At 33.1% G+C, this 15684-nt stretch overlaps 1 protein-coding gene across 2 annotated transcripts; it reads right to left on the bottom strand.

Annotated features, from left to right (window-relative positions):
* Positions 1 to 5120: 5120 nt before the first annotated feature.
* LOC100263818 (ferric reduction oxidase 7, chloroplastic) lies at positions 5121 to 13849 on the bottom strand. Of its 2 annotated transcripts, XM_002266687.5 has the most exons (9): positions 13294 to 13849; positions 13115 to 13214; positions 12777 to 12974; positions 10969 to 11203; positions 9052 to 9379; positions 8682 to 8952; positions 8053 to 8308; positions 7470 to 7908; positions 5121 to 5511 (listed from the first exon to the last, which is right to left on the bottom strand). In XM_002266687.5, exons 1-9 carry the CDS (start codon positions 13502 to 13504, stop codon positions 5342 to 5344), a joined length of 2208 nt encoding a protein of 735 aa, XP_002266723.2. In that variant the 5' UTR covers positions 13505 to 13849; the 3' UTR covers positions 5121 to 5341. The 2 variants fall into 2 exon arrangements, with proteins under 2 accessions (XP_002266723.2, XP_010657892.1); XM_010659590.3 differs by lacking the exon at positions 12777 to 12974 and having other exon boundaries at positions 13294 to 13720.
* Positions 13850 to 15684: the final 1835 nt, after the last annotated feature.

The raw sequence follows: 15684 nt of genomic DNA, 5'->3' as shown, positions 1-15684 counted from the left end.
AGATATCATCATGCTTCTTCTTCTGGGAGACATCTTTTGATATGTGGGTTCGATTCAGTTGTGGATTTGGATGACTAGGATTGCACATTTGATGACAGATGATTTGAGGTTGTCCAATTTTTCGATCTACCATACATCTGATGCCATACTGGGGTATATTTCCATTTTGGTTAAGATTTGTAGATCTTCATAGAGTTGCATGATCATCTCCACTTACGAGATACACACCGAGACGATGACCTGTTTGTTATCTTATCATGACCCTCTAGTAGAGCCTCTCTTGGGCCATTCAGTTAGGCCCACACTTTTGATATTTGGAAGTCCTCATGCTTCTTCTTTTGAGATGCCTTTTGATATGTGGGTTCGATTTAGCTGTGGATTTGGATGACTGGGATCACGTATTTGATGACGGATAATTTGAGGTTGTTCGATTTTTTGATCTACCATACGTATGATGTCATACTAGGGCATATTTCCGTTTTGGTTGAGATTTGTATATCTCCATTGATTTGCATGATCATCCCCACTTACAAGATACACGCCTAGACGATGACCTGTTTGTTATCTTATCATGATCTCCTAGGGGAGCCTTTCTTGAGCCATTCAATCAGACCCACACTTTTCAACATTTGGATGTCATCATGCTTCTCCTTCTAGGATACGCCTCCTTGATCTGTTGAACTAGATTCAATTGTGGATATGGATGATTGAGATTGCACATTTGATGACGGATAATCCAACGTTGTCTGATTTTCTGATCTACCATACATCTGATGCTATACTAAGGCATATTTCCATTTCGGTTGAGATTTATAGATCTTCATGGAGTTGCATGATCATCTCCACTTATGAGATACACACTGAGATGATGACCTGTTTGTTATCTTATCATGATCCCTTAGTGGAGCCTCTCTTGGGCCATTCAGTTAGGCCCACACTTTTGATATTTAGATATCCTCGTGCTTCTTCTTTTGAGAGACGCCTTTTGATATGTGAGTTCGATTCAATTGTGGATTTGGATGACTGGGATCACGCATTTGATGACGGATGATTTGAGGTTGTCTGATTTTCTGATCTACCATCTGATGCCATATTGGGGCATATTTCCCTTTCAGTTGAGATTTGTAGATCTTCATGGAGTCACATGATCCTCTATGAACCAATGAAATACCTATAGTTTGATACATAATAAATTGTCCATCATTTTTTACAGACAGACGAATTGGCCATAATTCACAAGAACATTCTGTAGTCTTAGTAAGAGGGGGAAGGGTTAAGGATTTCACTCACGAGATGCATGTTGAGTTGATAGCTTATTGTTATCTTATCATGATTCCCTAGTGGAGTTGCCATTTTGTGGACCCCGTATTTTGCACGTTGCATTCCCACTCGATGGCGAAACTCGTTTTTTTTTATTTGTGAAAAATTATGATTTTTAGAAAAAGATTTGGAGTTGCTACTTATTTTTGTTTTATTTTTTTAAGAGAAAAAAAAATAAGAAATAAAAACCCTAAATGTGACTCTTGAAGGAAAAACAGGTATACGAAAAATTGAGTCTAGGTTTGAGGGTCAGGTTACTTATTGGGAAGGTATGGTGGTGGTCGACACCCATTTTTTCCATTTTTTTTCCTTCTTCTCTATTGGTTATCCCTTATAGCAGCACGATTGACTCCACCATTTTTCTTTGGCTTCATTTTTTTTTCTTTTTTTCTTTTTTTTCTTCCCCCCAAACTCACCCAGACCTCTATTCTCCCCATTTCTTAATTTTTTTTTTCTTTTCCGTGACACCCCCCAACTCCCATTCCCAGTCGTGTTCCTTCATTTCCCCTTTTCATTTTTTTCTTCCCCCCAACTCCCACACACGATGGCCAACTCCCTTTTTTTTTTTCCTTCCCACATTTTCCCTCCATTTCTCTCCATCCAAACACCCTTCTTTTGATTTTTCTTATTTTCTTTTCTTTTTATTTTTTTATTTTTTATTTTTTATTATTATTATTTTCTACTTTCCTCTCACCATACCCAATTTCTCACCATCGCCGGCGAGCCACTGCCGGTCGGCGACCCCCTCCCATTTTCTCTCGTTCCCTCACTGTCGCATCCCACTCATTTTCCATTATTATTATTATTATTATTATTATTATTATTATTATTATTCTTTATTTTTCTTGATTTGAGTTTAATAGTAATTGTTGTTTGTGAAATTTGGATTGTTGAATTAATATGAAATTTGGGTTAATTTATTGTTGGTGAATTAATTTGAAATTTGTTAATTTGGGTTTGTGGTTGTATTGCATTTGGTGATTAATTTGGGATATTTAGATTTAAATCAATTACATATTGTTTATTTGGACTTGGACTTATTGTTAATTGGTTATTTGTTTGGGCTTTGAGATATTATTTTCTTTAGTCATGTGTATTATTAATGTGGACTTGTTAATTGATATGAATTTTGGGTCTACAATGTGAGTGAAATTTGTTAGATGACTTGAATATTTGATATGGGTTTGATCAATTTGAACTATTTAATTTGGACATGGGACAATTATGATGTATATTAAATTGGACTTGGATTATGAGATATTAAATTTAGGCCTAATGAGATTTATTTCAATTTATCATGTTTTGGGTTTGATTAATTGAGTTTATATTTTGGTTATTAATTTGGAAATTTTATATTAGGGTGAGATATTTTTGTTGGGTTATATTCGTTAATTTGGACCAATTTTTAATTGGTGAAATTTGTTGGACTAATTTAAAATTTGAATTTGGGCTTGAATATTTATTTTGAATTTTGTACATTCCTAGATATTTACATTTGGACTATTTTTGTTTTTGCATAGGTCCGTTCTGCAATTATGTTGGCTGAGTACGAATTTATGACACGTGGAGTACAAAATTTCATGCAAGAAAGTGAAACTCGAAAGGAAGACATTGAACTTGTTGTAAGTTTTTTTGAGTACATATTTTATTTCCCACTTTTATTTGGTTTTATTTTTATTAATTCTGTAAATATTTGTTTGTATATGTTTATTTGTTGTGTACAGAATTGAATATCAAACAAATAAGAAATTTTGTTTAAAGAAGATGAATAATTCAGTAAATATGTTTTAATGAAATAATGATTTTAAAATATTCTTCTTAATAAAAGATTTTTTAATAAAAATTCAAAAAAATGCATTTACAAAAAAAAATAAAAAAAGAATTGTTTTTAATAGAATTTGAAATTTTTTTTTTAATAATGATTGTCCAAAACTTTCTTTGTTTAATAAAAATTGTCCAAAAATTGTTTTGTAAATAAAGTTGTCTCAAAAATTAATTTTTAATAAAATTGTCCAAAAAATATATATTTTTAAATGAATTCTTTTTCCTTAAATAAAATGGGATTAAAAGTATTTTTTAGAAATAGAGGATTTAATTTTTTTTAATTAAAATTTCTTTTGCAAATAAAGTTATATATTTTTTTAATAATTTGTATAAATCACTTTTTTTAAATGAAAACAAATTAAAATACTTTTTTGAATAAAATTGTAAAAATTCATTCATTTTTTGTAAAAGCAAGAAAAATAATTTTTGTGGCCAAATTAAAATTTTGCAATAAATTCTTTTGATACAATAAATGTAAATAACTTTTTTTTGAAATTGAGAAAATAAGCTAACTCTTTTTTTGTAGATAAATAAATTGAAATCATTAATTCAAAATCATTTTTATAAAATCCTTTGAAATTTTTCAGGAAACTAATTTTTTTCAAATATTTTTTTTTAATTAGCTCAATAAATCAATTTGCACAATCCTCTTGTAATTTATTTTGTGTATTCTTGTAATTAGATTTCATCATCATTTTTGTATATATTTATTTTTACCATGACTTGTACATTGATTATTTTTCTTGGTATTCATAATTAATTAATTAATTGCCACAATTCTCTTAATTCATTTAGTATAGGTGGTACGTATACAGACTTAGAGGGTGCTACGATTCACCATCGTACATTTCCAATAAGTAATCTGACTCCCGAACCCAGACTCGGTTTTTCGTAGATAAATAATCTTGAATAAAATGTTTCACCAATCTCCACTTATTTGTATTAGTTATTTGTAGAAACCCTAAAATTTATTGGAGAAATTATTGAATTATTTTTAAAAATGATATTTTTTTACTACAAAATTTATAAACATTATTGAAAATCTTCAGGTGAAATCTCTAGCCATTTTAAAAAAATTTCCTTAAATTTTTTTTTATCAAAATTAAAACTTTTTTTGTGTAGTCGGGCCATACCTAAACCATGGGTGATGGACCAAACATTACCAATAATAAGGGTTTTTTTAGAATGTTTTCGAAAATAATTCTAAAAAAATAATTTTTGAGAATAGTTCTTAAATAAAGGTCTTGATTAAATAAAATTCCGTTTCGGAACTTAAAAGGTGAAAAATAGTTTTATTGGTTTATTCCCCACGAAGATACAAGGCACTTGTGTGTATAAATCATGCATACAAAAATTTCAATATATTATTTATATTTTCAGTGTTACTCAAAATACTCTAAAAAAATAATAAAAAATACTTAAAATTTGTTAAAAAAAAACCTATGTTTTGAACAAGTTCTTAAAACAGCAATTGTTCCTTTTTCTTTTTTAGATTTATTTATTATTCAAAGATGAAAGGTGCTCAAGGTGAAAATTCCAACCAAAATAGCTCTCTGGTAACAAAGAAATTTGGTTGTAACCTGTAAAATATAAGGTGAAGGAGATATTTATGTAATTTTTCACTACTTTATGTGATTATCATGATTGAAGCATAAACAATGGACACCGGGGGGAAGTAACAGTCTTTGATTTTGAATGGCAAACATAGTACTCACGTTCAAAATTCTTCAGACACCCTCTCCTCAACTCGTCCCTTGGCTTTTCTCTGCTCTTTTGAAAGCAGATCTTTTGGTCACTTACCAAGCATAGGTTCTTTCCATATTTATGAGAACGCAACTCCTTCAAACTTCAATATAGAATAATTAGATGTGTAAGATATACTCAAAACTCAAAGCTACTGCTCATTCCATGATCTTATATTGATTTCAGAACCACCGTTTTAAGAACATAAACATATAGGCCAAACGAAATCAATGTACACAATAAGATGCTTCATATATGACAAATCTGCAGCGGAATTGTAGATAGGATATCATCATACACAAATCATGACAATGCCCCAGCAGTTGATTGCATATACATCTTTATGAGCTATATATATTTACAGATATGTACATGGCATAGATGTGGCAGAAGCCCAAGTTCAGAAGTGGGGAACTCTTGCCTCAATATGTTGTGAAGATGATATCGGACATCATTATAAATCAAAACTGTGGCTGTTGAAATGGAAGATTGGATCATGGCATCTTCTCCTTATATTCTGTGATCTGCATTCTTTAGCAACACTTGCTTGAAGAGTTGGAGGACCACACACAATGACACCCACATCAACATGACCCCAACGCTCTGATATGGATCCAAAAATTTCTGCAGTATGGGAAACAAACTCTGTTAAGAAAGACTAGTCACTTGTTTTGTAACATTGAAGAAAAGTCCTAAAGGCCCTCAACTTCACACACTGAGATGTCAATAGTGAATTTCAGTTATTCAGTAACAAGCAGAGTGAGGTCACTAAAAGAACCATACAACTACATGTATAGGCAACTAGATGTAGTTTGTTAGTGACTGGAGGACCTCACTAGTGACCACATTTAGTGGTTAGAAGTTTAAGACTACCAACATAGGTAAGGTTCTATTTCACCAAGTATGAAGGGGATAGAAAAAGACTTAAAACATGGAGTAAAACTACCATGCAACAGCATAAGTAGTATGGATGAGTAGTTTCATAATAAGCCAATTGTGGAAACAGCATAAGCAGGACAGATGGGCAATTCCATTCAGGAGACAGGCAAAGTGTGGATAGATGACATTCCTGAAGGAAAGATGCATCTGATCCTATGAATGAAGAGAAACTCTTGGAGTTGGAGAAATGTGAACATATGTATAGAGAAAATGTTTACAATAGGCTTTAAAATAAAAAATGGAGGGATCTCAAGGACCCATGAAATAACAACTAGGATTGTGACAAATCTATAAGTAAATCTTAGACCATCTGATAGAAAAACTCTTAGATTGAAATCAACTAAGAATCTAAGTTCTAATCCGGTCAAGAGTGAAACAACACCTTTGAAGTGGGTGAAGAACTTGAATTAGGGTTCTTTAGTAGTATTAAGTAGACCTTAATGAAAATATGAAAATGTGGAAGTACAGGAAAGTCCACAAATAAGGTGATTACTGAAAAATGACAAGACTTGGTGGATATTCACCTCAAAAAAGAGTAACATAAACTTTCCAGTGTACAGAACCAACATATTTGGGCTGAAGTAATAGAGTAGAAAGACAAGAATGAACATGTCTACAAATGCCAAGTTCATTTATAGGTCTTTAAGGTAACTAGCAAAAGGACGTTACAGGAAGCAGCTAGTTCTTTTTTTTTTTTTTTTTTTCCTTCAGAACATGTAAGCCAATCTGATATATATGGGTCCACTGGATAGTTACTACAGATACATGGGAGGTAACTTAATGAAATGGAGAAGCACCAAAAAAAGGAGAAAAAAAAAAAAAAAAGGCATGCATGAATTCTAGTATTGAGGCAGAGACTCGAGTATAGAGCCATGCAACATAGAGCTCGTAAGATAATGAGTTTTAAGCCACTTTTTCAAGTGATGCATTCTGTATCACTGATCTAGTGGGGGGATATTCTGTGGCAACTAGCTAGGTAGCTTGCAGATTTAGTTTTTCTGTGAGGCACAAACATATATTTAGGTAGCCTGTTATTTAACCACTACCAAGGATATATGAGAACAGGCAACAAGATTGTCACTCACATTTGGAAATACAAAAACACTTGGTGAAATCATTATTTCAGTACTTGAAAGAATATCAGCTCCATGAAATCCTTGACAAGCTAGTCCTAGGGTATGTGCTAAGGTTTTAATTGCCACAAGAATTCAAACAAAAACCAAGAAAATGTGGTTTGACAGATTTGAACACCCCATTATCTACTCACTAGTTCCTTGTCTCTTCTTGTTTGCCATTTCCTCCCACTTCATACTACCTCATTACCGCCAATGTTGTTTGTACAGGTGGCAATTTCATACAATGCAAGAATGCATTCTAAACCCAACTCATTGACTCAGCTCAAACCAAGGAAAATTATTCCAGAATTTGGGTAAGGTCAAGTAAAATGTCATTTTTTGACTAGTAAGTTTCAAATCTGAGAACCAGATCTAATGGTTGTGAAACAATCTAAAAGGGGAAGACTATTTTACCAAACCTACTGGGACTCACAGGTGAAGTTGCAATTTTACTGATGCATGAATAAACAGATGAGTTTGCCTACGTACTTTTTTCCTTTTTGTCCAAACAGAAATTATATGGTGTACCTTTGAAGTCTGGCCTGCAACCATACTGAATGGTACTTGTACCAGCAAGGCTTTCCTGACTTGATTCCTTGTCTTCCATGGACCCATTTATATGTTGCACCATGCCAATCTTCATCTGATTATCCTCAAGTTCCTCACTTTCTGAAATTCTTCTTTCCCAAAGATGCCAAAAACCAACCACAGCACCTCCAAAGATAACAACACTTGCAACCATGCATAACACAAACAGAAGCCCTTTGTACCACCAAGAATTAATACCAAAAGGATTTATGTAGTAGATATTCAACAAATCCATAAAGAGAACAAAGCCAAGTACAGGTAAGATAACATAAATTCCGGACCATATATTGTTTCCTGTACCAACCAAAACAGACAGTCCACGTCCACTCAAGACAGGGAAGACAGAAGAGTTCACAGTCTTGTTAATTTTACCCTCTTCCTGCAATTAATAATATCAGAGATCACAAAAAGAGTAAGATAATAGAAAGATAAAAGAATAAACAGAAAAACATCTAGGGAATAATCGTAAGATAAAAAAATAAACAGAAAAACATCTAGGGAAGGAAAGTACAATTAGCCCTACCAATGGAGGTTCTGATTCTCGAGTGACATAAATCTGAATCTCAATATTCACTTTATCAGAGAAAGATGGACAGATTGATTCCATGTCAACTGTAGAAAGAAGAGAAAGCTCATTTGATTTTTTAATGGCCCATATAATTAAGATATTTCTTGGCAGACAAGTTTTATTCTCCCTAGCAGAATGAAGAATATCACTTAAGATAGCCAGGAATGGCGAAATCCCGATGCCGCCTGCTACTAAAACAAGGTTTTCATACCTAAGATGGGAAAAGAAGGCAAAGTTAGTAAATGCTAAGAATTCACTAAAAGTAGAAAAGAGAAAGTAAAGGAAAACAAGAAATATGGTGGAATTTGGACATTTTTGTAAGTTCAGTCAAACTCTGTATGCTGAAAGTTGAACATACCTTAAAAGATTGAAGTAGGTAAAAAAAACAGAGGACCAATTATGGCCATCTTTGGATAGATCGTTTTGATATTCATGTAGACCTATTTTAAATGTAATATCACAGTTCACACACATTATTTTGTTTTCTTATAAAAGGTTAGTATCCAACTGATCTTTTAAAGTATTAAAACATGGTTACTGCCATCTGATATGCAATTATGCAATCCCAAAGATAAAGTACATACATCAAATGGTATGGTGATTCATGCCCATAAGGCCCCTCTACCGAAGCCGTTATCTTTGAATGAGGTTGGAAGGGTAGCTCTTGTTTCTCCTTGCAAAAATTTGAGATATTGCCTCTTAACTTCTCTGTCCATTCCCCAAGAACCTTTATGAGAATTGAAAGATGATACTTGCCATCCAGAGGACTCGAGGAAACACTGAAAGGGTGCCACTGCAGCCAAGATAATTCCTTAACTTGAAGGAAAATAAAACTGAGGGCATTGTACCGAAGATCTGCATTGCCCAAAATTAAAAGATGATATACATATATATAGTAATAGGTTAAGAAGAAATAAAAGGAATAATTAGGGTGTGAAGATATTTATTTATTACTTCCAGGTTTTGAAAGGACCAATTCCAATGTTCCACATGGAAGGTATGTGGCTGAAATTATGTCAACAGTCCTTCGTGATTGACAAAACCTCAGAAATCGATCAAGCATGAAAAGGAATATTCCTCCAGCAGCCATACTGAAAATGAAATCCCCAACATGCAGGGCCAAGAAGACAACAAAGACTACATATAGTTGATGGGTGTAGAAGAACAACTCAAAGTATTGCTTTCTCACTGGAGAAAGAGATGTCACCCACATTAATAAACCAGCTATAAGGCTGATAACTCCTGCAAGATTAGCAACACCGATCTCTTTCCACTCTAGTATCTGCTCAAAACAATTAAGCAAAAACAATCTAGCTTTTAGCAATTTTCTCACTTCCCATACACACTTCTCTAATGTTTCTGATATTTAAATTCTAGATGCTTTATGAAGGAACAGGAGGAAGATAACACAAATAGGACAACAGGCTTGTTTAATCAACTAAACAAACTAGGCCAAAAATCATTATGTAGCCACAATACAATTTGATGGACAGTGGATGTTGAGATTTTGCAGTATCATAATCATGAAAACAATAGTTTGTAGTAGAGATCAAAATTAGGCTGAAAAAACGAAGATCAATTAGGTCTTCTATATATTCCATTTAAGAAAAATATGTGAGCATTTTAGTATCCATTTTGTCTCCTTGTGTAGCATATTTGGACCGTCTAGCACCTCTTCCTGGAGCTAAGGCATTTTCTTCCTCCACTGGTCTTTGTATCTTTTTGGGGTTTTGTTAACAAACTGGTATTCTATGAAAAATCTTGGACACTAACCAAACCAATGTCTTCACATTTAAATGTCACAAAGCCAATAGTAGGATGTTCCAATGTTAAGCTAGACTATTGATATCATATTAAAAATATGCATATCTTGAGGTTACGATGCTACATACAGCAATGGAAGCTTCCAACTGTGAGCAGATAACATGAGATTTTACCCAATTGATACTTTTTCTAACATGGGTAGACTGCTGGAAGCAATCACATAATTGATACTTTTCATAAGGACAAGTTTTCACTTGCCTTCAAACAACAAAGTTCCTCACCTTGAGAAAGGTAGCACCATGACTACCTTTTTTCTAGTAAGGGCAATAGTACATATAAAATAGGTCAAATTGGCATAATAATATTAGGGATATTGGAGTCCTTGGGTTTGGGAAGTTGTAACTAGGGCTTTGCTGCTAGTATGGTTTGTCTTCTCCAATTCTATTTATAGCACAATGATGGATGCAAAAGATTTGAGGGTTTGCTGATGTAGAATTCTCAACAACAATCCACTCAAGTAGATAAAAGTTCTTTAACCAATTTCTTGATCTATGTTTCACTATTCTAATGCTTTAAAAGCTTTCTTTGAAAATATTTATTTGAAACTATGGTTTTAGTCTCTGCAAATGACTAAAAGGCTTCAATAACTGAACCTAAATGCTGCCAAAGGCATAGGCAGTGCCACTAAAGATGATTTCCAAGATGGGTAAAGGCTAGTGGTAATGTTTATTGTCTCACCCAAGCCCCCAATTAATCATTTACATTCACTCTGGCCTATTTCCTACATCTTTTTAAACAGAAAAAATCACTAAAATTCTAATTTTGGTATTTTTTTTTTCCTCATTTATAATTCTCTGTTTCCCTTTCCTTCACTTGCATTATTTTATGAATCTTATCAAGAGCATAAGTTGATAAGCAGTTGATTTTATTGCCATTCCAGCGAAGGGATGTGCAAAATTTCATTGTGTATGCATTGTATAGATATCTATGTTTTTGAAGCAAAAAAACAAACTTAGATTTGAGAAGTGTATGTTTATGTAAGAATATATGTAGAGAAGTATATATGCATGTATGTGCATGCAAACAAAAATCAGGATGTGAACTCACTTCTTGTAGGAGACGGCCATCCATTGCCCATGCTATTACATAAAATAGTCCATGAAGAGTAAAGAGAAGCATAGTGAGATGTCCCAACCATACATGATATTTGGTAGCATGTTCAAAGGGGATATCCACAAGGCGGAGAAGAACTGATCCCCTTGCTATTGGAAGAAATAAAAATGCCAAGCAAAATAATCCAATCAAACCAAAACGAAGTCCAGACAGTTCCAACATCAAATAGCTGAAAGGTTCAAAGATACTACAGAAAGTCAGCCATCAATCTCAATATCTATTAGAAAAAGAAAAATCTAGTACTAATTACCCATTTAAAAGAAATTGAAATCTAGAAGAAGAATTTATGCTGGACTAAAAAACCTTTTTATATAATAAGAATCAACTACAAAGTATTAGCTACTATGATGCAAATAGACAATCAGTGAAAATAAAACTTCACAATTAGAATATCTGAGAACTAATATTAAGACTGTTCAAATTCTTAAATTGAATTTCATATGTGAATTTCCTGAAATATCACTCATGTTATCTGGATGGTATTAATGATGTGCATATACTCCATTTTTTTCAGCCCAACTTGACCTGAGGTACTGGTCATTTATTCTATGGTAATGACTGAAATCATGGGCAAATAATTTGACCATCAAAGTGCTTTGGGCCTTTATCTCCTTTTAAATTTTTCTACTTAAATGTTTTCCCCCTCATGTTAAACTCACTCTTATTTTTTGGATAGTTTGCTGACTTTCCAAACTGACCCAAGGATCAGCAAGTTTGGAGTTCTCACCAACTACTTGAAAATTAAACCTTATTTTACCAAAATTCATTTTCAGTTATTTCACATCTTTTCAACCCAAAAACCCAAAACTACAAAATATACCCCCTAGTTGGGCAGCAACTTTTCAGAAAAACAAAAAGAAATTGGAAAAAGAAAAAGCAAAAGGAAGGGAGGGAGGGGGAGAGAGAGAGAGAGAACAACTACAAGGCCTGGATATATATAGTGGCAGTTCCTGCTAAGCCAAGAGAAATAGGAGTTAACATGTCCTATCTATAGAGATGGAAGTTAGGACTTCTGGGTTTCAAGAGAATTGATATACCCACGATAAATGATATTATAGCAATTGGGAAACTTTTCGGACAGACATCCAAATTACAGTGAAGTCAGAATTCTCAGCCTGAATTCCCAAGTAACAAGCCACATCTACAGAGTAGATGCACCACCTCAATGAGCTCAGCTATTTATTTGGATGCATGAATGGGCAGCACAAGACGGCTTACAGTGACTATGATGAGTAATTGCATCAAATTTTAAAGCAAATGGTAAACCTGTCGATTGATAAGAATTTTTTCCTTCATCTTACTAGATTCATTTTGTTTTAATTCCATTTGCAAACTAAATATGAACTAAGAATTGCACAGAGAAGGTATCAGACAATGTCATTGTATAAAAGATTTAATATTCAATTTTTTTGTGGAAGTTTGAGGAGAAGAGAATGCTTTTTTCTTAAAGAGTTCATTATACTATAAGCGATTCATGCAAGATATATCAAATTGTTATTCTAATCATCCTTATAAGAATATATATTTTTTATATTAGCTAATTTGTAAGAGCTGGAATGTTGATGGAAAAGCCGGTTTCATTTAGGCAACATTAACTAAGCAATTAAAGATGGTAAAATCATGGAAACAGAAAACACAGGGGGCTAAGAAATTGATTTCTACTTAAATCCACAGAACACAGTCTACCAAATGCTACAAAAGGTGCAAATAGAATAACTAAACAAACATTTACGATAACCAACCATTCCAACTTAGAGGGCAACTGGAACTCGGCCAAAAGGCTGAAGTTCTTTAAGGTATAAGAACAAACAGCCCAGATGATGAACACAATAAAAAGGAGTATCCCGATGAACTCAGCAGCAGAGACCACTCCAAAAGGTCCATCCACAAGAACAGGAAAAGTCCACAACCGAAATCTTGGACAGTTGGAAGTCCTCTTCCTATAACCAAAGTTTTATATGATGAGAAAGAAAAAACTAGGACAACTATTATAGAAAGAAACCAGTAATGAGCATGTGTTCACTCAGCAGATAGCATTGGAGATAAGAAGACATAATTTATCACACTATAGATCACATACTCTTGAAGTTCCTCTTCCCCAGAGTCAGAGATGACAAGATATACAATAGCAAGAAATGCAATTATGAGAATAGGACCACTGAACACCAGAAAAATACTTCCTGCAGGATCAATTATGAAAGTTGTGAGCACTCCCAAACAATCAGTCAAGACTATCAGAGGATTAGAAGAATTACCAACCTGTGATACCAAAAACAGTCCCACTGCTTAGTTGAAGCCATTTCTCAAACAATTCATTGACAGGTTCTGCAGGAAACAGAAAAATAAGGGTAGCCCAGAAAATGAAAATCACCCACATCACAATCTTGAGAACCCATTTGGTGAATGATAAAAAAATTGGGGTTTTCTTGACATAAGCAGGGGAAAGCAGAGGTTGAGTAGGTGCATCCATAGTTATGGCCGGTACAGGAAGGTTGTGAACAAGGCAAAAGGCCCTCAACCTCCCTCACTAAATAGAGAAAAACCAGCAGGTGGAACCCACCCCATAAAAAAAATCTTCCATTCGTACATTCTCAGAGTAGCACTTAATTTTCTTCTGACATAAAGCACAGTTGCAGGGTATAGTAGATCCAAGGATGCAAAATGATACGATAGGAGATGGGAGGTAGTAAATCAATGGTGCCTGATCCTTGCATTTATGAGGTTGTGGATGAATGAAATTAAGGGCATCACTCAACATCTGTCACTATCAATCAAGCTCATCCGCAGAATATTTTATGATCGTAGGCTTACCTCATCGTTATCATTGCCCAATGCCCACTGGCTTTTATATATATGCTCCCAGGTTGTGGGATCGGGAAAATTTTCTTATAAAATTGATTTTGTTATATTTTAAGTTTATAAAAAAATTAATTGGTTTGAAAATAGATAGTCTGTTATAAATTATTGTGTTTGGATTACAAAACATTTTCTAGTTTTTACTTCTATTTTTATTTTTAAAAAACAATCTTTATTTCTTAGTTTTTGTTTCCTTGAAAATTTCGTCTGATTAAAAAAAAATGAAAGTTACTTTAAGAAAATAAATTTTGAAAAATCGTAATTAGTTTTGACATTTCACTAATATAAAAATAAAATATATATAATTAAAATTTTAAACAATATATATGTCTTGGTATAAGATCTATTAATATTTAAAAAAATTATGTAATATAATGTGAATAAAATTATTTATATATACATATTATTTAATTCATAATACATGTGACATTATTTGTTCATTATTATTTTTTAAATGTCTTTTATTATAAAATGATTTAGTAAATATACTTCTAATTAATCAAAAATATATATATACATAAATCCACCTTTAAGCATTTATAATTTAATAAATATATAATACATTTTAAATAGATGAAATAATATTTTATTCATGTTAACTTTTATTTCATAATATTTATATTTCTTTTATATCAATATATATGTTTGGTTGAATTAAGGATTAAGTTTGGATGGGCAAGGATGGATATCCTTTACCCAAATTTATGTTCATTGGATAGGATTCCAAATTTTTATTTTATATAAGGAAAAATGTAAAGAAATAAAAGAATTAATTCTCAAAATTCAACCATTTTCAGGTCCCATAAAAAAAGTCCACATAAAACATAAAAGTATTGAGAATAATAAAAAAATTATGGTTTCAAGACTTATAAAACTACTAATTCTATTAGGAAATTTTACAAGAAACCTGGGAAGAAAAAAAAGAACAAGTCATCCTTCAATAAAATCCCCTCTGAATTAGCATTGTTTGAGTCCTCGTTGGTGTCTTTCACCTCATATTTTTAAATATAGAGGCTTATCTGATGACAATCTTTTTGTGTAAATAGAAGAGGATTTCCATCCAAAGGAAGTGATGACAAACAAACAATCAAAGAATGAAAAGTATGGCATCGCTTACAGGTGAGAGAAGTGAAACCTAGTCCATAGATATGGTTTTCCATGGATCAGAAGAGAATCCAGGGACCCCATGCTTGAATAAGACTGCCAACCCAACCACCTGTCTGTATGCCAGTAAATGAAATTTGTGTTGCTGTCTTCATGTTGGACCACTATCACTCACCATATGCTGAGGCATATCTGGTTGGCTTCTCATCACTATTTGCTGACCGTATGCATCTGCTGTGTTGTAGGCCAGTTGGGGTACTAGTATGCTTTTTGTGTGATTAGAATCCACAGCCTCGATTTTTTTCTTTAAAGATAAAAAGGTTTTGGAGTTGATATATATTGTGGCATGCAGCAGCAGTGCAATAAATGAATTTGATGTGCATGGACGAGTTTGGACAACAGACTGATCGATCCTACCCTTTGATACTTGACAAAACGTATCTTTTACCTGATGGAGAAATAGCATCATACATGAGGCAGGTGATGAAGCCTGACGATGCCAAAAAGAAAATCAATAGGACCCTTAACCATGTTCACTCATTCCTTATCTTATCCAAAATTACACAGGGAGCTGCTAGAGTCTTGAGGGAATCACTCGTAAGCAAAGCTCAAATATTTATACTCGGATGGATGCTCACTTTCAACATTATCCTCCTTTACTTATATACAGAGGTGAAATCTGTTAATAGT

The sequence above is a fragment of the Vitis vinifera genome, chromosome 12 (genome assembly GCF_030704535.1).
Source record: "Vitis vinifera cultivar Pinot Noir 40024 chromosome 12, ASM3070453v1".
Classification (NCBI taxonomy): domain Eukaryota; kingdom Viridiplantae; phylum Streptophyta; class Magnoliopsida; order Vitales; family Vitaceae; genus Vitis; species Vitis vinifera.
Note: the sequence above shows the minus strand (reverse complement) of the source record. Positions and strands in the feature narration are given on the sequence as shown.

Coding starts and splice junctions, on each gene's coding strand:
- LOC100263818 (XM_002266687.5), bottom strand. CDS start 13,504: ATGGATGCACCTACTCAACCTCTGCTTTCCCCTGCTTATGTCAAGAAA. Junction 8,953..9,051: donor GGTCCTTTCAAAACCTGGAA/GTAATAAATAAA, acceptor TGGGCAATGCAG/ATCTTCGGTACAATGCCCTC. Junction 8,309..8,681: donor GAATCACCATACCATTTGAT/GTATGTACTTTA, acceptor TTCCCATCTTAG/GTATGAAAACCTTGTTTTAG.